We start from the raw sequence: 20,545 nt of genomic DNA on the forward strand, positions 1-20,545 counted from the left end.
GACTATATTTTCCTGATACCGTATTTGGCATCCATTGTTATTGAATTAAAAATCCATATCATTAATGATTTTACTCGCCACTGATATCACATCCAAATAAAAAATGAATAATCTTGGAGAAGTGCTAATTTAGGCAAGCTTTTCTAATTTTATCAAAAATTATTCTTCTCTTATATTACAGCAATCAAAAAACAATTTCAAAATACAAATGCTCATATTAATTCTTACTCTCATGGGGAAAACAAACAAACAAACAAAACCTTTTTTTAAAATTTTTTCTATTTACTAAGCTCTTTATGATGTTTTTCTTTTTTGAACTTAATATGTGAAAAACAGGTTAATATTCTCTGTCATATTTCCATAGAGAATGAATGCTTTCAATGAAATTTGTGTTATTAGATACGTACTGGGAACAATTTAATTATATATTTTTATTTGGTAATAAAGTGAAAATTATTCAAATTAGCATTCTTGTTCAAGATTATTAAAAGTAAAGGGGGGGGGAGCGATTTTATAATTGCATAACTATCATATAAACAATAGTAATAACAACAAAAACCGTAAAAATATTAACATATTCCTATTTATGGAATCTGAATTCTACTAAGTTAGTGAATTTCAACTTTCTAAATGCAATTGGTTTGAGCATAACTGCAAATAATTTTCAATTTATTTTATTGATTTTACAGTATAGCTTTAATAAAATTTAACATAAGAATTGAAGATTATGTACATTGAATTTTAGAATTTCTCGTAAAATACTAATTATTCTAATATTAATTTAAAATATACATTAAATTAATATTAAAAAAAGTTAGCATTGATGTAATTAAATTCTTCAGGAATGCAAATACCATTATTATGATATGAAAGATGGTAGCACAACAGAATCATATATATATGCTTGAAAAAAGTGAGTAACTCGGCTGAAATTTTGAATTGATTAGGATGCAATACCATTAGAATATTTCACTGTATTTCTAAACAAAGTTTTGTTATGAACCTTGCAATAAATTTACTGTAATGTTTATAATATAAATTTGAACTAAATTACTAATTTTAGTATACTTAATTTATATTTTTATCTATTTTTTTTGTAGATGTTGCATTTTATTATATTTTACTTATTAAAGCTAATATTTCTGTTGACAAATCGATAATAACTGATTATTTATTTAATCTAATAAAAGCTGCATTTAGTAGTATGAATATATTTTTGCTACAAATTCATTTCAGGAGAGGACAATTTCAATTTTGAGTTTTTAAAAAGGCATGACAAATATAATTATCTGGAATTTGCACCTAGTGAATTATTTATCCAGAAATTAAATCAGAAATGATAAATTTGAGTTTAAGAAAGTATCGCAAAAATTTATTAGTATAATATTATTCTGGATGAGTATATTTTCCTTCCTAGATTATAATTAAAGTGTATTTAAATGATAAGTGAATTGTTTATGGAGTGAAGTTCTTTCTAAATTAGAATTCATGTATTTATCGTTATATGAAATAAATACATTAGACTTGCATATTATTAATTTTTCTTATATACTAACTAAAATATATAAAAATCTGTATCATGTCCATTGCATTTTCCACTATTTAATCTGCTTTCAGTTTCGAAAAAATCAAAGATGTGGAATACGTGGAAAATATACTGAAGAAAAGTCTAAGTGATAAAATAACTGCTGTATTTCCAACTCTGAAAGATAATAAAATGGCTCATCGTTTGCTTTGTGATAGACTTCTTGATTGTGTACGATGCGCAGAGCCTGTAAGTAAAGCATTTCTTTTTGTTTAGTTAAAAATTATATTAAATTCGATATGTTAGAAAACATAATTTCTATGATAACCAAAAAGGTTATTTTTATGATTTAATTTAAAATAATTTTTGCTGCCTTTTAATTCCGAAATGCAAGGCTATGCAAGGCTTATAAAAATGTGTTCATGATACTTTTATGGTGGTTTCAGACAATATATTTATTTTATAATAAATATTTGTTTTTGAAAAATTAGAATTGAATTTCTATTTCTGTTTCATCCATATTTTGTGCTTTTTATCCTGTCTGTCAACGATAAATTTATTTGGAGCTACATAAAATAATTTCTTATTTCAGACATTATAAGTCTGCCTCTTTGCTTTAAGATAAATATATTGTAATGCATTGTGTCTGACTCTTCCTTTTTACTTTTTCATACATGAAGTATAGAGACACTATTGAAAAATTCAAATTTCACATGCAATATTCATATTTTACATCTCTGCATTAGAAAAACATATTTTTGGCATTATGTTTATCTGTGAACACAATAACTAAAAAATAATTTCAGCTAGATTGATAAAATTTGGTATATGAACTTGAACTACATTTGTGGATCTCTATCAAATTTTGCACAAAAACCATTCAGAGGAAGTATGTTTATCTGGCTGTGCTAATTTTAATTTGAAACCATAACTACAAAATGAAGAGAGTTGAATAAAATCTTATACATAATTTAAGATCTAAAGTGTTGATATGTATCAAATTTGGAACCAAATCTGTCAAATGTTTGATCATATGTTGGTCTATACTTTTACATGTATGTAAACTCATAAATGTAATGACTTAAATGAATTATAAATTAGTGACTTATAAATGTATTTGATTTTGTTACTAAAACTGTAGTTTATGTGAATTTTTTTTCCCCATTTTTAAATAATTCGGAAAAAGCATATATATCAGGTATTCAAAATGCATATAAACACCTGATAAATTAATTAATAACTATTGTTTGTCAAGGCTACACAAGCCTTTCAGGCAATGTTCTTACCCAAAATCCACATTTTTTTTGTATTAGGGGGGAATTAAGACCTTTATTGGAGAATATGTGAGAAAGTTTTAGGGAGACTACATTCAGTGGTTGATTTTGGCTCTTGTTAGAGAAGGATAACAAGACAACTGATTGGATTAAATTTTTGTTTTTAATTTGAGTCAAATTAATTTAATATTAATTAATTAAATAAATAAATAATGTTGCTTTTAACCTGTTTTAACTGAATAAGTTAATCACAAAACTGAATTCTCCCTTCATAGAGTTTTTATTTCTCGTGAATATTGAATTTGTACTAATTTGAATTTAGAAAGTTCTGCATTAAAACTTTTGGAAATAAGATTAAAATTATTATTAATTGTAATAAATTGTTAAAAAAACATGAATAATAATTTATCTTTTTCTTTTGATATTCTTAAAAATAAATGTCGACTGATATGAATGTTAAAAAAATACTTGATAAATTCATTTTATTAAACTGATTTCATGCAGGAAGTATAACAAGTGAACCTAGTAAATGCCATTAAGTTGGCTTCGAGTTTTTCTTTAGGTTGAATAATTTTACACTAAAATTTTTTCTTTTGCTTGAAGTCTGAAGTAGATGAATTTTGAAGAAATTATCAACCTAAAGAATGCTACACTCTCTTAATTTTTACAATGTTTTTTCCCTTCAATTTTGTATTAATTTTTCTTTTTTTTATTTCCAGCATCCAAAATAAACATTTTTAATTATTTGGACCAGAAGCAAATCGCGGAATAATTATGATTAAAAATGTGTGTTTTATGTTAAGATAAACTTAGCTGAAATATAAATTTATAAAGCATAACTATATAAAGTCTTTACTAGAGACATTTTATTTTATGCTTCAGAAACTTTTGTTAAAAATATTTATTGTCTTTTTATAATTTGTAGCCTAAGTTGAGATACATTACTGTGTTTAGCACTCTTGATCTGGATCGAGATATAGAAGACCTTCCTAGTCATTTGCTTGAAACTATTTTTAAAGGTACTGTTTTTCAAAATGGTATTACATGGAATAAAACATAATTACAAAGAATTCAATTTTTCTTTTGTTAGTATATCTGAATTGGTTTGTAAATTCATTCTAAAATGATATCCTTTTTGGCATAATGTTTTCATTGTTCTAATTATGTGCTCAAAATCTTTATCCATATAACCTGAAGTATTTCATTTTGAAATTTATTTTTTGTGCTTGAAAGTGTGGATGATAATAAATTAAGGAGAGAATGTAAAGTATTTTACATTGTATTGTTAATAGTATGATATTACGATTATGTAAGATACACAAACTTTATATTTCATTTCAAAGGTAAGTTTTGGTAATGCTTTTTTTTTTTTTTTTTTTTAGTTTATGCAGAAAACTATAAGTAAAAAATATAAGTATGTGTTGTAAAATACGTTTCAAATTATGTATATTTGTTCGTTTGAAGATTTAATTAATAAATAAAATGTAATGAAACTTCTGAATTCTCTTGTTTATGTATAACATCATTAAATTAGTCTAATTTTGGAAACTATTTTCATGTAGCAACCAAGCTTAATGAAAGTTTAATAATTTATTAATTATTATTATTATTGTTTTCCTTTATTTCATTATTATTGTTTACATAAACTGAAATATTGTCACAGATAGTGTTTTTAAAGATTATATCTGTAAAAAGAAAAATAATTTTTTTGTAAACTTAGATTTATATGTTTGTAGCCCAAAAATCTGATGTATCCAATTTTCATGCTCATCTTAAAAGAGATTTATTGCTTACAATTGATTGGAATTGCCCTCATTTAGCAGTTACTAAAGTGTTTTATAAAGATCCTAGTTTTAAAGTAAGTATTGCTATATTAGAGTAAGGACTTTAATATTATTTTATAATATAGTTGGTTGAATGTTGAGAATTATCAGTTAATAATTAATGTAACACTTTTAAATCTGATTTAGTTTTATACTATGAACAGCACTAAAATATTTGCTCTTATTACTATTGTTGGACTTTTCATGCTTAGATGTGGACATAAATGTTGGAGAAAAAAAGAAGTTTGAGATTGTCAGTCAAATACTAAATACTGCATAGTCTAAATATTTTATTTGTTTGAAAAAATTGTAGTTGAATTATAGAAGTCTGTTTAAAATTATAAAACAAATTAACACAGATTTTTTTTCCTTGTCATATTCATATTTTTATTAAAGATAGTGTCTGTGTTGTAAGATTATTATGTTTGCTTTTAAACATATCTTTTGTATTCATTTTATTTTTCTGTTTTCAAATTGCTTTAAAATAGTTATTGAGATTTTAATTGTTATTATTTTGCATTGCAAATAAAATAAAAAGCAAATTAAATCTGTTTTTTTAACCAAACGTCATGTAAGAAATGTTTGGAAATGTTATTTGTTTGTTATTTTTAAATAGTATTAAGTAATTAATTAAAAATATTTTTTTAATAATTTATAGGTTGAAAATGATGTATTTGAACAAACACTGCTTAGTAAAGATAGAGAAGAATTTATTTCAATGTTTCTTGATCATGGATTTGAAATTCATAAGTATATGAATTCATCTCGTGTTATAACATTGTTTGAAAAAGCTCTTACTGAAGATTTTTTCCGAGAAGTTTGCTGGGAAAGAATTTTAGGTTATAGAAGGGTAAGCAAATTATAAACTGTCTAAAATTGTTTATTTTACTGCAGTACATACAGGCAAATACATGAACATAAGTTAGCCAGTTAGCAATATACTTCTTTTACAATTGTTATTTTTAAAAAGATCATTCATTTTTTTAGTATAAAATATGCAACTTTATTCTTCTATTTGACTATTATGATTTTTTTATCTTTTAAATTCTCCTTTTGTCTCAAATATAGTGTTGCTATCAAAAAATTATTACCAAATTAATTTATGAATGACATAAGCATTCACTTTATAATAAGGAAGATTTTTTAATGTGCAGATATTATTTTAATATTATTTAATGTGAAAATATTAATGTTAATGTTTTCCTATGAAGAAATGTAATTTGCAGGTACTATCAAATTCAATATATATTCTATAAGAATATCGAAATGTTCTTTTTATACTTGTAGTTTCTTCTTGTATGCGAGATTATGAAGTTCAATGACTGTATTGCAATTTTTTCCTCTATTTTGTTGTTGATATTTGATATGTAGGGTTTCTGTTTATTGTTTAGTTTTCACTATTGGTTTTCTTTCTAATTTTATTTAATTTACTTGAGATAATATATATTTACATATGTTCATGCTGACTCTGCAGTTCTTTGCAAAGTATTAATAAGAATCAAATTTCCTGTATTAATGAATTTTATAGTATGAAAGATGTTTTATGCACCATCCTTGAATTTATAAATTATGTTTTTATGCCCGAGATCTATAGTTTGGAAGTTCAAATATGCTTTTACAAAACTTTTAAAATATAAAATTTTCATTGAACACACATTGTATTAACTGCTCTTAAAAATTTAAACAACACAAAAAGTTGAGGTAAATATCTGCTTACAAATATCAGCATAATCTCAATTGTCAGTGAAGTACACCCCATTGACAAAGCAAGAAAAAAAAACGAAAAAAAAAAAAAAAAACACTTTTTGTTAGTGCAAAAAATATTTTTTTCTTTATTGCTTGCTATATGACTATTATTTAAGAATTGAAATTTAAATTTTGGTGAATCAGTTTTAAAGGTTATGTCTGGCAAATCTAATATGATTTTACTCTTTAAAAAACAAACAAACTTTGTTTATCGCTTGATATATTTAAAGTAACAGCTGTTTTAATTTTATTTTTTCTTTCTTCTATATTTGCAAGTGTTCTGGATTATAAAATGCACGATTTATACACTGAGAAAAGTTGAAAGAATAATAATTATTTTAAGAACTTTTTATCCATTCTTTAAATAACAAATCAAATGGAACAAAAATGTAAAAACAATATTTTACAGTGTAAAAATATAATGCAAATTAACATTTTATCTGCTGGTAGAGAAGCTAATATGCACAGGATATGTTTAGTCTGTATTTTATTATGTGTAGGACTATTTTTCTATAAAATGGCACAGTACTGGCCTTGCTTTAGAAAAAGCATGATTTCTTGAATTTTAATACCACAAAAGAAATGTTAAAAACTTTCAAAATGTAAATAATTCTAAAAGAAAAACTTTTTTAAAAGTATATATTATAGTAGTATCATTATAATATGTATTTACTCTTGAATTTTTTTTTTAACTAACACATATTTAATATTGTAAATGTAGTATTTTGTTAAAGTTTTTCTATTAAAATTATATTAAATAGTTAAGTTCATGATTGCTTTTTCATCAATCATATATTCTGGAAATATAATTCTTACCTTTGTTCAGTTTTAGGGATAAATATAGCCCATTATTGGTTGTCTCTATATATTTTAGATTTATAAACTGCGCCTTTTTAAAAAGTGAATTATTAACAGAAAATAACTTGCAGAATTCAACTACATTTTTATAATTTTATATAAGATTTGGAAAAAAATCAAGTATTCATAATATTTACATGCACTTATTCTTTGAAATGTTTACTTAAAATAATTGGATTTAATTTTTTAAAAACATGATATTTATTTATTTTTAAAACATTTTCGTAAGATATTTTTTATGGTTTTTTTTATTTTCATTTTTTTCTCTTTCTTTGTAAATAATATCATATCTATCTGTTTATATTCTTATATGATAAATTTTAAAAAAATGAAAAAGAAGTATAGCTTAAATTTATTAAACAAAAACGTTATTTTTTAAATAATTTAACGGATTTTTTGCAAAGCTTCCTTGATTTTTTTTTATGTTAGAATTTTTAGTTTGTTTTATATAAGTATTTCACCATTACTTTTTAACAATATTATATAACAAATTTTCTGTTAATTTGTTTTTGATATGGTTCTTATATAAAACGTTTTTACAGATTATGATGCTTGATGATTACTTTATTGACTCAGATCTGAATTGGATTATTGAAAATTTAATGGGAATGCCTATTTATATAAGTTCTAAGGAACTGAATGAATGCTCTGCTGGAATTTTTAATCTGGATTGCCCTAAAGAATTAGCATCTGATGTAGCAAGACGTAAGGCAATAACCGTGCTACTAATATGGGCTTTAATATCAAATCGAGGAAAATTAGCAGTTTATTTATGGCGCCATGTAGATCAACCTGTAATGCTCGCTTTAGCCAGTACTTTGATTTTGGATAAAATACAACAGTATATTACTGATACAACATTAAAAGAAAAAATTGAAAAACTTCGCAAGTAAATAATACTTAATTTTGTATATATGTTTGTAACAATATATTTTACCATTTAAAATAAATAAAATATGTGTATATGTTTTAAAATTATTATTGTTTCCATAATTTAAATGTAGATGAATCTGTATCTTGATTTATATTTTGTTTATAGGCAATTTGCAGACATGGCTGTTGGTGTATTTGATCTATGTTACAATGATATGCCATCTAAAGCATATGATGCTCTCAGTGTAAAGAATAAAGATTGGGGAGGTCACTCATTAATTGATATGGCTGCTTTAGCTCAGAATAAGGATTTAGTTGCTCATCCCTGTTGTCAGAAATGGTTGACAAATACATTTATGGGAAATATTAAAATGAGGGATCTTTCTTGGGGTTTCATGACTATACCTACATACTTTAAAGTGAGTTCGCTTTTTCATTAGTTTGTATTATCCTCATGAATTTTTTAAGTTCTAAATTTGATATAATTTCATTAAACATTACTAAAGTTTTAATGAATTTAATTATACTCTGCTGTTAATATTTGAATATTCTGATTACCATACTAAATTTCAGATACTCTTCTATAAATATGTTTTATATGACGACTATACTTTGTTACCTTGATTATTGCTAAGGTGAAATATTAATACTTATTTATGTCATAACAAAAACAAATTGTATTATAAAGAATCGAATCTATTGCAAATATTTGATGGATTGTTGAGATTTGGCAGACTTTTGTCTGGTCTTCCATTTATGGAAAAGTACCAAATAACTAATTGTTTTATGCCATTGAATTAAAAATTGCAAGCCATAAAAATATTTTTAATATTAGTACTTTTTGAAGCATATTTATATACAGAAATAAAGAAAAAAAGTTTATTAAAATTATTTTTTTTGTCAGTCAGCTGTAAAAAGGAAATTTTCAGCAAACCACGGTTTAAAATGTTATGCTTATTTAGATTTGCTATATATCTAAATTTGCATCTGAATCAATTGAGTAATATAACTGATTTAAAAACAAAAGTCTAATTATTTTTATACTAATTAGATGACACTTTTAGTTACTTTTAGTTTCCAGATTAATCAACAAAGAATTTATATAATGTATTAGATATTTATCGATTGCTTACAATTTTTATAACAAATTTAATGAAATACCCAGTTTTTTTCAGGATGAATTTTTCATGTCTTTTTTATTGTTGAAAAACTTATGATTTAATCATTTGTCACAAAATTCATTAAAATCTTGCTCATACTTATTTATTTGTTAGCAAAATTTTAATAACTCTCATCTATGAAAAAGTAAGAACCCAATGTGTCTATAACAAAGCTCTTTTTAAAGAATTATTTTTAATGCAAAGCATATTTTATCTCTACTGATAATAAGGATGAATGCGTGTGTCTGTGTGTTTATGTTGGTGTTCTACAGGCCAGATTGTTTGAACTAGAGCTAAGCAAACTTGGCACATATATACTTTGGAAGATGAGAATATGCACTTTGGAGTTATTTTTATTTCAAATTTTATTTAGTTAAAAATTAAGCCAAACTTTGATGTTTACTTGCAAAATTTCTGTAAATATTACAGCACAGAAATGATTTTTGCATCCTCTTAAAATTCAAAAAATATATTTTCAAAGTTGCTAATTTTATATTCATTCAAATTTTCCTGAATTTTTGCAATTATTTTTATTTATTTATTTATAATTTTTTTTTCTAATTTCCTACAATAGATTGCTGAATCTCAGGATAGAGCAAGAATACACTGTTGTTGTAAATTCAAATCTATTTCAGTGTTCTATCATATTTAATCATGTAATCCCCCCCCCCCCCCCCATTGTTGAAATCTAAAGAAAGATTTTGTTTAATATCTGTGTAATTTACGAGACAAATAAAAAAATGTTATAATATTGTTAAAGTTAGAAGATAGATAAACCATTATTTACATTTTTAAGAGTGCAATGATGTCATGGGACTGGTATATATCAGAAAAGTTCATGTAGATAATGAACACAAACAATTAAAATAATGTGGTTTTAATGTCTAAAAGATTAGATAGTATTAAATATATTTAACTAACATTTAATATATTTAATACTATTTGCCTTTGGCGACCAGCCAGTTCACCAATCTTAATACTTGTTAAAATTTTCAATTAAATATTTTATGTAACTTTTTTTAAATAGCTTCTATCTTAAAATATTTTTAAGTGTTAAATTTTGAGAGTCATATAATTCACTCATACTATTGTAAAGACCTTAAGACGAAATGTACTATATATCCCTCTAATTTTCTGTCAGCTCCCATAAAATTTCAACTTTAAATTAAAGTGGAAATAATTAAACTGCAATTAATATAAAAAACATTTTGTACTGAAACCAAACATTTTTTTTTTTCAATATGAGTACTGAAAGCAGAGTTGTTCAGTATTTAAGTCTTTATGTGTATTACAGAATAATTTTCATAATTTATGTAATATCTCAAGAATTATTCAACAAAATGTTCTCAGATTCATTATAAAATTCTGTTTTTAGTTTTTCTTTCAAAAGGCTTTAAATGACATGAATAAAAATATTTTATTTTGTTTCAGTCTATAAATATACTTTAAAAAAACTAGGAAGTTTAAATTTTGTACACTCCTTTGGTGCCAAGGAATCATATTCTACGAAATATTCTTGACACTTCAACTTTTAAATAAATAAGTGAACGTTTCTATTTTCTGCTATCAAATGTGATCGATTTATGAAGTTTTGAAAAGAATAATTTAGGACAATCAACATTTTCATAATCTTGGGTCAATAAGTATTGAGAAAACTTGGACGAAAATTGTGGTATCATCTTTAAGATGGTTGATGAAGTAAGTGATCTAAAATTGGGCGTTTTTATTGAATAGTGATATTCAAATATTCAAAAATCAGTCGGTTTTAGTGACTGATTCAGCTGATTGGAATGTAACTCTTTTCATTTAAAATATTAGTGTTTCAAGAATATTTTGATAAATGTGATTCACAGAAGAGAGGATCTAGATAAAAGCTGAAGATTCATAATTTATTAGAGCATTTATTGACTCAAATTATATAAAATATAATTATTTAACTCATTTAGACCATTTTAATATATGTATTTCGATTATTAAAGGCTTACAAATTACCTGTTGGGCTCTGAATTAAAAGGATATATATTAAACCATGTTTGTTTTAGTTAAAACTGATTTATTGAATTAATAATGTAGATGTAAAATATCATAGAAACCTATTTTTGTATTTATTTTTTAGAAAATGTCATATTTTATATTTATTTTGTTTCATATAGATACCTGATGAATATTACACATTTCTTGATTTAATTTCCCGTAACAGTCAACTTATTTTTTTAATTTAGCTTTTATCTATATGATAGCAATATGCTGATAAAAGCTAATTTTTTCTCATGCATGTCTAATGTGCTCATGCAGATTAAATTTTATTTTTATTTGGTACAAAAAAAATATAATTAAATTATTTTTTAGAAATTCATTAAAAATAAAAATTTAATTTATAGTTTAAAGCATTAGTATCATTGAAAAGATTATATTTTTAAACTTTAAATTGATGTAAAAATAATTTTTGGCAAGTTATAGAAGAAAAGCGACAGAATTTCACTCAATTTTTCATTAATTAAAATTCTAATTAAAAATTTAAAAAATCTTTAAGAGTTGCACATTTTCTACTTCCAAAGGTATATATATGTCAAATTTGGTAGCTGTAGGTCAAAAGGTCTGGCTTGTAGAGTGTCAACACACACAGGCTTACGCACACACACACACACATTTAGCTTTATTATAAGTATAGATTTTCATAGGCCAGTTTGTTGCCTAAGGTGACTAGTATAAAATAATTATATCACTCAAAATTTTTGTCGTCTTCAGCTTTAATTTTATAAATAAATTAAATTGCTTTTAAAACCAATTGAAAAACACTGTTTAAAATGTTTCAATGTTATTATATAAATATAAATATCAGAAAATTCTGATATTTATATAATAAATTAATTCGAGATCGAACCATTCCCTAGTAGAGGAGTGTGTATGAATTTCCTTATTTTGAATTGTCTACATGTATTGATTTATTTATTAAACTGCGAAAAATTAAAGAATAAAAAAAATTGTATAAAAAATGACACAGAAATGCGATTGATAAAATCCAAAAGCTAAAATTTTGAATTTTAAAATGGCATACAAATATTTTTGGGGAGATCAATTACTGATTACTAATGACAAAATTGTGATTTATATCTAATGAATTGAATAATTAATTTTTATTCTGTGAAAAGGGGGCAATATTTTTTTCCATTGTATTAGATAATAAGTATGCAAAATTTGATTAAATTTGGATCAGCTATTAAAAAGATAGGAGATAAAGAATATACATATATAAATAGCCACATTGGGTTTTATTTGTATTAAAATTTAATTTTAGTTTTTATGTATAAAACATAACTAGCTCGGTTTCAGCAAATAAAGATTTAAGAATATATTAACTCTTTCAATAATTTTAGTTTATTCAATTTACTTAGTTTATTTCTTGAACCAACCTGAATGAATTATTTATATCAAAGTATTTAATGAATGATGGTTAATTTTTATGTACTGAAGCTTTGAAGAAGATGCATGTATATTTTAAAGCTTTATAAATATATTTTCTCTGTTAAGTGATTTTAATACTGAACCACCATGCATTTAATGTTTTTAATAAGTGGTTCAGGAATTAAGTCGCCATGCTTGAAAGAATTAAGTAAGAATTTTCAGAAGAATTAATTTAGAATTAGTTTCAGAGTTTTAAGTTTATCATTGAGCAAGCAGAATGAGAACTACAAATTTATATGTTGAGTGAGAATTGCTTGTAATACATTTTTTTTTTTGCTTCAAAAATCTCACTTATCAATTTATTTTCTTTCTTATATGATAATAAGTGTGTACTAAAAAAATCTTTGAAATGATTATCCAATTCTGATAGATGATTTCTGCTACTTACATATTCAATTTTATTATAATGTCAATATATATATGTATATTTTTGCAATGAGTTTAACTTACAAACAATTATTTCAAAATTATGAATTATTAAATGAAAGGTTTAAATTCCTTCCTTTCGTCTTAAATTTTACACAATCAAAGATAAGATAAATTGCTTTCATTTATTGATGAATCTGAATTACTTTTTTATAGGTTATTCTTTGTGCTTTCTTTGTGTATCCTATGTATTTATGGGTCAGATTTAAAGAAACATCTGATGAGGAATTCGTTGGAAGTAATGGTATGTCTTTTTGATTATGCTAATTTTGTTTAGTCGTAGTTAAATAAAAAGAATAGTTTTAAATACTGTAAGCCAACTCTTATATACTTAGCATTTTATCATCTTATGTTGCAAAAAATTAAGAATTTTCAACCTACGGTATGAATAAGTTACACATAGTTGTTGCTTTAAATAATGGTGTTTTAAAAATTAGATCTTTAATATTTGTAAGCTGAAATACTTGGGGTTGTGTATGTGCTTTCTTATCATTGACTATCATTTCATTTTGTTCATTTGATGTTTCTACTTGGAATTTATAAGAATTTCTTTTTCATTTTAATGCCAAATACTTGCTTTATTTTTATGAATGTACTGTTCTGATAAATTATATATAATATATAATATATTATTTTCATTTCTGGTAAATTCATAAATTAGCATTTTTAATATGTCTGTACTTTTTAATTATATAGAATTGTAAACCATAAAAGAATTTTCTTGCAATCCTGAAACCTGTAAATCTGCCAATTGCTTCTAAGCAGATGGTTTAAAGTAATTTCATAGTCTGTTTTATAGAAATTAATATAACTGCTATCCAATGAATAAATTCAATACTAAAATAAGTTTTGCAAAAAAAAAAAAAAAAAAGTTATCCTTTTTAAAGGTGCCATCTGAATCTAGATTTAACAGAGAGGCTTGAATTAAATTGTATTTGCACATTAGTTCCTTTTTTTTTTCTTCTAAAAAAGTGATTTACATTACTGGAGATTTAACCAGTTCAAGTAAAGACTATAATTTAGCTATACTAATTTTTTCTTATTGTTTTGGATCATATTTTGATATTTTTGTTAGTATAATTCTGACAAGTATTGATTTCTTTATTGTAAATAAATATAACTTTATTTAAGATACATATGTTAATTTTTTATTAAATGGATTTATATTCCAATGCAACTTTTTTACTAAATTTTAATATAGTGTATTTACAGTTAAGGAGTTACTTTAAGAAATGTCATTTGTAGAGTTAAATTTCTATCATTTAATCATTACTTAAATAATCATTTAAGTAATTTTGAAATAAAAGGTATTTTTTTAAGCATGGCATAAGGAATTATTTTTTAATATTAAAATTTAATGCAGGCTTTTTTTAAAAATAGAGATGTAGTTAAATTGCATTTTTAATTTTAAATTTATAGACATTTTCTTGAAATTTTAATGTCCTATTTGTAATTGGGTAACTGTACATTTAGCAGCATTGCAATTTTTGTAGATTTAACAAAACTTATTTATAAAATAAAATCTTAATATAAATTTATCAGAATGAATAAATTACTTTGAATAGTTCAATTTATCTATTCTTATCTTGAGCTGTGCTGATTCTATTGAAAGATTGCTGTGTATATAAGTTTAGTGCATGATAAATCCATTGGAGTCGAAAGCCTTCGTGTTGATGTGATGTGGAAGTTAGGGAAGGAAGTACCATCTCTGGTGTCACCTTCAGCATCTATTCATGATTCAAAATTATGAGGTCCATTCTAAAGTACCTCTTGTGTAGCTTCTTTAAATAGGATGTAAATCTAATTAACTATAAATACTATTTAAAACTTTATTTTTTAATTAATATTGAAAATTAATAATTTTTTTTCAGAGTATGAAGCAAGTGACCCATATTATACTACTTCAAATGCCCCAAGAAATAAAAAGTAAGAATTAATTAATGCTTGAATCTATTGAAATTCAGTTTTCTTGATGTCCATCTAATTTTTACCTGTATGATAATTAAGGATATTATTGATGGCTTTTATTAATTTTATAAAACTTCTAAAATGTATAAACTCTATATTTTCTTCACTCTGAATTGGCTGGTTAATTGTTTGTGAAAATAATGACACTCAATGCAATATATGTCAATTTTTCTGTATAATGCTTTTAAACTGTTGTTCCAATGTTTTCTTCACATTTTTTATTATTTGAAGTGTTAGTCATGAAGAAATTGGACGTTTTCATTTATTAAAGTACCATTATCCTCCTATGTGGCAAATGATTTACTGGATGTGGAGTGCTCCTATTACAAAATTTTGGGTTTCTCATGTAAGTTTATTGAACTTGATTATTTTATTCTTAATCAAATTTCTTGTTTGTATTTCCAGATTTTGTAGAACAGCTTTATAGTTCAGACCATGAGTCCTAAATATCAAATTTTGGAAATAATTTTCTTTTTTATAGATCAGGCCCTAGGAGTATTTTTATGAAAATTTCTCAAATTCACCCATAAAAGTTCAACCCAATTCCTTAAAAGTCCACCTATTTATGGAACAGCAATTATTTCTGTAATAATGGATCATATCAAGTTCTTTTTTTAAAATTCATTTTGCTTATTATTAAGACATTTACAAAAATAGTAATTTTTCATATTCTATTTTGTCTTTAAAACTAACAGTTTTATTATTATAAATTTGAAACATGTAGAAGAAATAGCTTTTAGATTTTTTTTTATTTTAAACTTTTGATTTTTCTGCTGTATTTTTTGCATGTTAAATTATGAAAAAATAATTTCAGTTAAAGTATACTCTATACTTTCTTCAGTCTACTAAAATGCTATAATTTAATCAAGGATAAATATTTATAACACATGGAAGGTTATATAAGTTTCCATGAACGAATTCAATATATTTAGAAATTGTTATGTACATATATATGTAAGCATATATTTTTTCAAGTTTCATGGCCCAAGAAAGAAAGCACTTTTATAATTTTAAAACTTTGCTTTATTCCATCGCGGGAGGCATAATTTATGTACAAGCTAAAAATGACAAGGTGCTACAGCACAGCACAAGAGCAAAAGAGTGACAGAAATATTTTCCCGATGCTTATATATCATGAGATTCTGATAGGGATTTCTTTACATGTGTCAATTTAGGTAAGGGGAAAAATAGGTATATTTTAAAAGAATTTTTTAGAATGACAGATTTTTATCCCTTCCCTTGGAGTGTGAGAACTTGTCGATTTCAGCAATTTTAGAGCTCGTATTGCATAAATTAAATAAAAAGGTAGAATTGGATCAGGGAATAAAAGAAGATTTTAGAATGAAGTTAATATGGACTAAATTAAGACAAAACTTTGGAAATTGTTATATAATATACATTTTTATATATATTAATATATATATACAACAATTTCATATCTTTATTTAGCCCATATTAACTTCATTCTAAAGTGTTCTCTTATTTCTTAATCAAATTCCACTTTTTTAAAAATTTAATTCTACACGCGTTCTATAAAATTGCTTATTTCAGCATTTTCTCATCCTTTGATTGAAGGGATAAAAATCCTTATTGCTTACAACATTCTTTAAAAAATACCTAAATTACCCTTTCATAAGACTACACATGACAAAGAAATCCCTATCAAAATCTAATTGTAAAACCAATGAAGGGAAAAATTTTGGTCACCTTTGCACTTGCATCGCTATGTAAATGGATGTTAGTTTAACATCGCTTCTTGTATATGAAATGCATCCAGTAGTGAAATAAATCAAAGTTTTAAAATTTCGAAAGTTTCTTCTATTTAGCCACACAACTGCTAAAATATTTTTATATAATATAATATGCAATATTATGAGCAACATGTTGAATGTGAGTGAGAATCTTGGTTATGTACTTGCATTCCCATGTGATTATATCAGTACAATCAGTTTACCAAACTCTCAAGATAACTGGTGTATTTGCAATTCTGTTTTGTTTATGAACATTTCAATAAATTTTGACTAAGATTATGAACCTTTGCTTAAAAATAGGATGAAATCAAAGCGAAAACATTGAACTTGATAGGAAAGACAATAAAAATTCTAGCATAGCAAAGATAAAGTTAGATTTTTTAAAAAATTATCCTTGATTTGCAGCAACTCTTCAACTATATTTTGTATATTTGAAACATCTCTGGCAAATTCAGATTGTATCTGGAATATGAATTATAAGTGCATTCACCATTCATGTTTGATGGTTATTTTTTTGAAAGAGTATGGGATCTTCTCTGATGAAGTTTGACATGAATTATATGTCTGGGTGAATCCCACCATATGTTTTGATCAAAAAACAGTATATAATGATATTCTAGAAAATAATTGTGGATATATTCTCAATAAGTATGAGGAAAATGCAATCCTTTTTGCTGAATATCAGGAAGAGTCTACTATCAAGAAGGAGGAGTAGAACAGAAGATCTACAAATTATTAATCCTGCAAACATCATTTGTATTACAGCAAGTATACCAGTTTTTTTGAACAAAATAAATAAAGACCAATAAAAGAAACTGAGCTAGCTTTGGAATCAGAATTCTGAAATCATAAATTGTGGGTGATAAACAGCAGATGAAAATAAGGATGTAGACATTATTATGATTGCTATAAACGGAATTAATTCTTTTCTAATGTATTGCAGGAATGAAATCCAATGAAAAAATCTCTATTGAGAAGAAAAGAGAAATGTGATGTTATTTTTTTCAACAGTCATATACAAGATTGAAATATTGATTAGGAAGTACAAAAGTTTATGGCAATTTTTCTATTTTCTCATGATATTTCTATTTTCAGCTATGATACAATCTTTTGTTTTTATGGTATAGGAAAAATAAAAGCAATGAAAATGTGTAAATGACTAGAGACTCGCAATCGGGCCAGATCTCCTTAAAGAACCAAATAAAAACAAAGAATGTTTGGTTGCCTGGAGAGATATTTATACTGCATTTATATGAGTTAAAAAATTAGTTACTGTTGCTTGAGGTCCAATATTACAGATTTACAACTTTGATAAAGCATTGTACACTAACTTAGATCTGGCAAAATTACAGCTGACTTCAAAAGCTTATAATCTACACATAAGAGCTTTTTTTCTTTGCAAATCCAGAATTGGCTTGACAACAAAATTTGTATTTTAGAATGGGGATGGAAGATTGAAGTTATGAAGCACAATGGAAGTTTCATAAAAAACTAAAATTATTTGCAGTATCCAAATTATTTGATCCAGATGATCTGTTGTATCAGTTGTCTTGTGCTTGTAAAAGAGAATGTGACAATTACTGCGAGTTCAAAAAAGTCAGTTTGATTTCTTCAGCAATATGTTAGCTTTGTAGTCGGTTATCATGCTTCAACTTACCTTTTTATTCTAAGAGAGATAGTATTAATCTATCTACTATAGAATAATGCTATATAAAATTTAAATAGAACAAATGAATATATTATAAAAGCAATAAATTAAAATATAAACGCAAGTAACCGAATAAAAAGAATAAAGTGCACAAAGAATAGTAATACTATTAGTCATCTTTTGCGACCAGCATATTTTCCCAGATTATTGACTTTTTAGGCCATTGAATATTAATTTCAAATGCATATATTTTTTTAAAAAATGTCATGTTGTTATTTGATAAGACTGAAAAACTGGATTTTAATTGAATAAATTAAAACAATTATAGCATATGAAAATTAAAATGTGCATGAACTGTGAAATAAAAGCATAAGTGAAAATCCTACTTCAAAAGTAAGATCCGAAGAAAGTATTTCTTTTATCTTTATTTTAACATTGGCAAATGCATGCTACTGAGTATTTTATTGGATGAGTTTGAATTTCATAATAACATTAAAATAAAATATTACAAACTGTATATTATATTAAAAAAAATGTTAAAAATGAAGAAAACTGCACAGAGATTAAATTTATGTCAATATAAAGATAATTTTTTTTGAGTTTTATGATAGTATAAAAATCATTTTTCTGTGTAAATAGTATAGATATGGTAGGTAAATCATATAATATATATATCATAGGCAAATCTTTACCTTCCTATCAATGGTTTTGTGCTCGATTAAATTTTGCTTGAAACCTATTTCTTAATATCTTTTACATCTTATTTCTTTTGAGTAAATGAAGTTGTTGGTGAGCCTTATGAAAAATATTTCTAATAATATTTTCTAACTTCTTCAATTAGTGAAGGGTTGAATTATGTGCAACTGGAAAAACGTTTAATGAAGGAGTTTGAAAACTTTTATATAGTTATTGTTTACATTTGACCATTGCCATTCGAGAATATATAATGAGCAATTTCTGCACTATGTTTATTAATGTGGTGGGTAAGTAATCCATGATGTGATAATTACTTTGTGATTGTGTTTTAAGCAGTTGCTGGTTTTACCTGTCCATGACACAGTAGGTCTATGGATAATGGAATGACTCTTAATGAAGAAAATTAAAAGCAATCTTCCAAACCAAAACCAGCATAAGCCTGAGAAATTGTATAAAAATAATTTTATATTGTTTTATATCTTATTTCCTTAATAAACTCAATTTAAATACATATATATTTGATAACTGTGATTTCATTCATCTATGTTATATCTTGATAGAAAATAGATCTAATATACTTCATCTCAAAAATTACATAAAATAATTATTGAATATGAGTATGATAAATATTACTGCTTGCAATGCCTAAGCTGTTGTGTTGCATGTCATAGTTTTTTTGCTTTCTTCCTTTCTCAAAATGTTACAAATTTCATAAAAATGGTATTTGCATAATATTATGACACATAAAAAAAATTATAAAAAAACAAAACAAAACCTGGAAGTAAAATTCTCTCATTTGTTTGAACTTGATTAAAAATATTAGGCTTAACTTAATATGAAGGAAACTAATCTTGTAGGCAATTAAATAACAAACTGAAAAGTTATTGATAATTAATTACAAAGATAATGAATTTTCTGTAAATAATAGCATTTTGAATCATTTGGTTAGGAAGGGAACTCCAGGAGGCTTTGCATAAAAATGTTTTTCTGATAGTCAAATTCAGATAGTGATAGTTGATGGGGTGAAATTTAGCTTCATGCTAGTTTTTTCCCTCCTTTTCAGAATCATTATTGAATGAACTATTTAGGTACATTTTGAAATTTATTAAAAATTTTAATATTCTTGAAATTTTCATAAACTTTATAAATTACTGATTACAGTAACTTTATATATGGAAAGTCTGAAAATTATCTTTAATAAATAATATCTAAATGCATAATTATTTATTTAGCAATGAATAATGAGATGTGGTGTTTTATGTTTTGAATGTTTGCTGAGTATATATTACACTATTAATTTTTAATTTTAAAACATTCCCACAATTTTTTCAT

The 20,545-nt window shown here is 24.6% G+C and overlaps 1 protein-coding gene across 3 annotated transcripts in view; it reads left to right on the plus strand.

The window, feature by feature from the left end:
* Positions 1-20,545, plus strand: part of LOC129975766 (transient receptor potential cation channel subfamily M member 7-like) — a 56,737-nt gene that overhangs the window by 11,688 nt on the left and 24,504 nt on the right. For all 3 annotated transcript variants that reach the window (XM_056088970.1, XM_056088972.1, XM_056088971.1), the window contains 9 exons: positions 1,618-1,774; positions 3,725-3,818; positions 4,536-4,657; positions 5,281-5,472; positions 7,769-8,115; positions 8,266-8,518; positions 13,307-13,394; positions 15,022-15,076; positions 15,350-15,464. In XM_056088970.1, the coding sequence (XP_055944945.1) occupies positions 1,618-1,774; positions 3,725-3,818; positions 4,536-4,657; positions 5,281-5,472; positions 7,769-8,115; positions 8,266-8,518; positions 13,307-13,394; positions 15,022-15,076; positions 15,350-15,464 (1,423 nt within the window). The remainder of the gene's footprint in view (positions 1-1,617; positions 1,775-3,724; positions 3,819-4,535; positions 4,658-5,280; positions 5,473-7,768; positions 8,116-8,265; positions 8,519-13,306; positions 13,395-15,021; positions 15,077-15,349; positions 15,465-20,545) is intronic.

This window comes from Argiope bruennichi, chromosome 7, assembly GCF_947563725.1.
Source record: "Argiope bruennichi chromosome 7, qqArgBrue1.1, whole genome shotgun sequence".
NCBI classification, from domain to species: domain Eukaryota; kingdom Metazoa; phylum Arthropoda; class Arachnida; order Araneae; family Araneidae; genus Argiope; species Argiope bruennichi.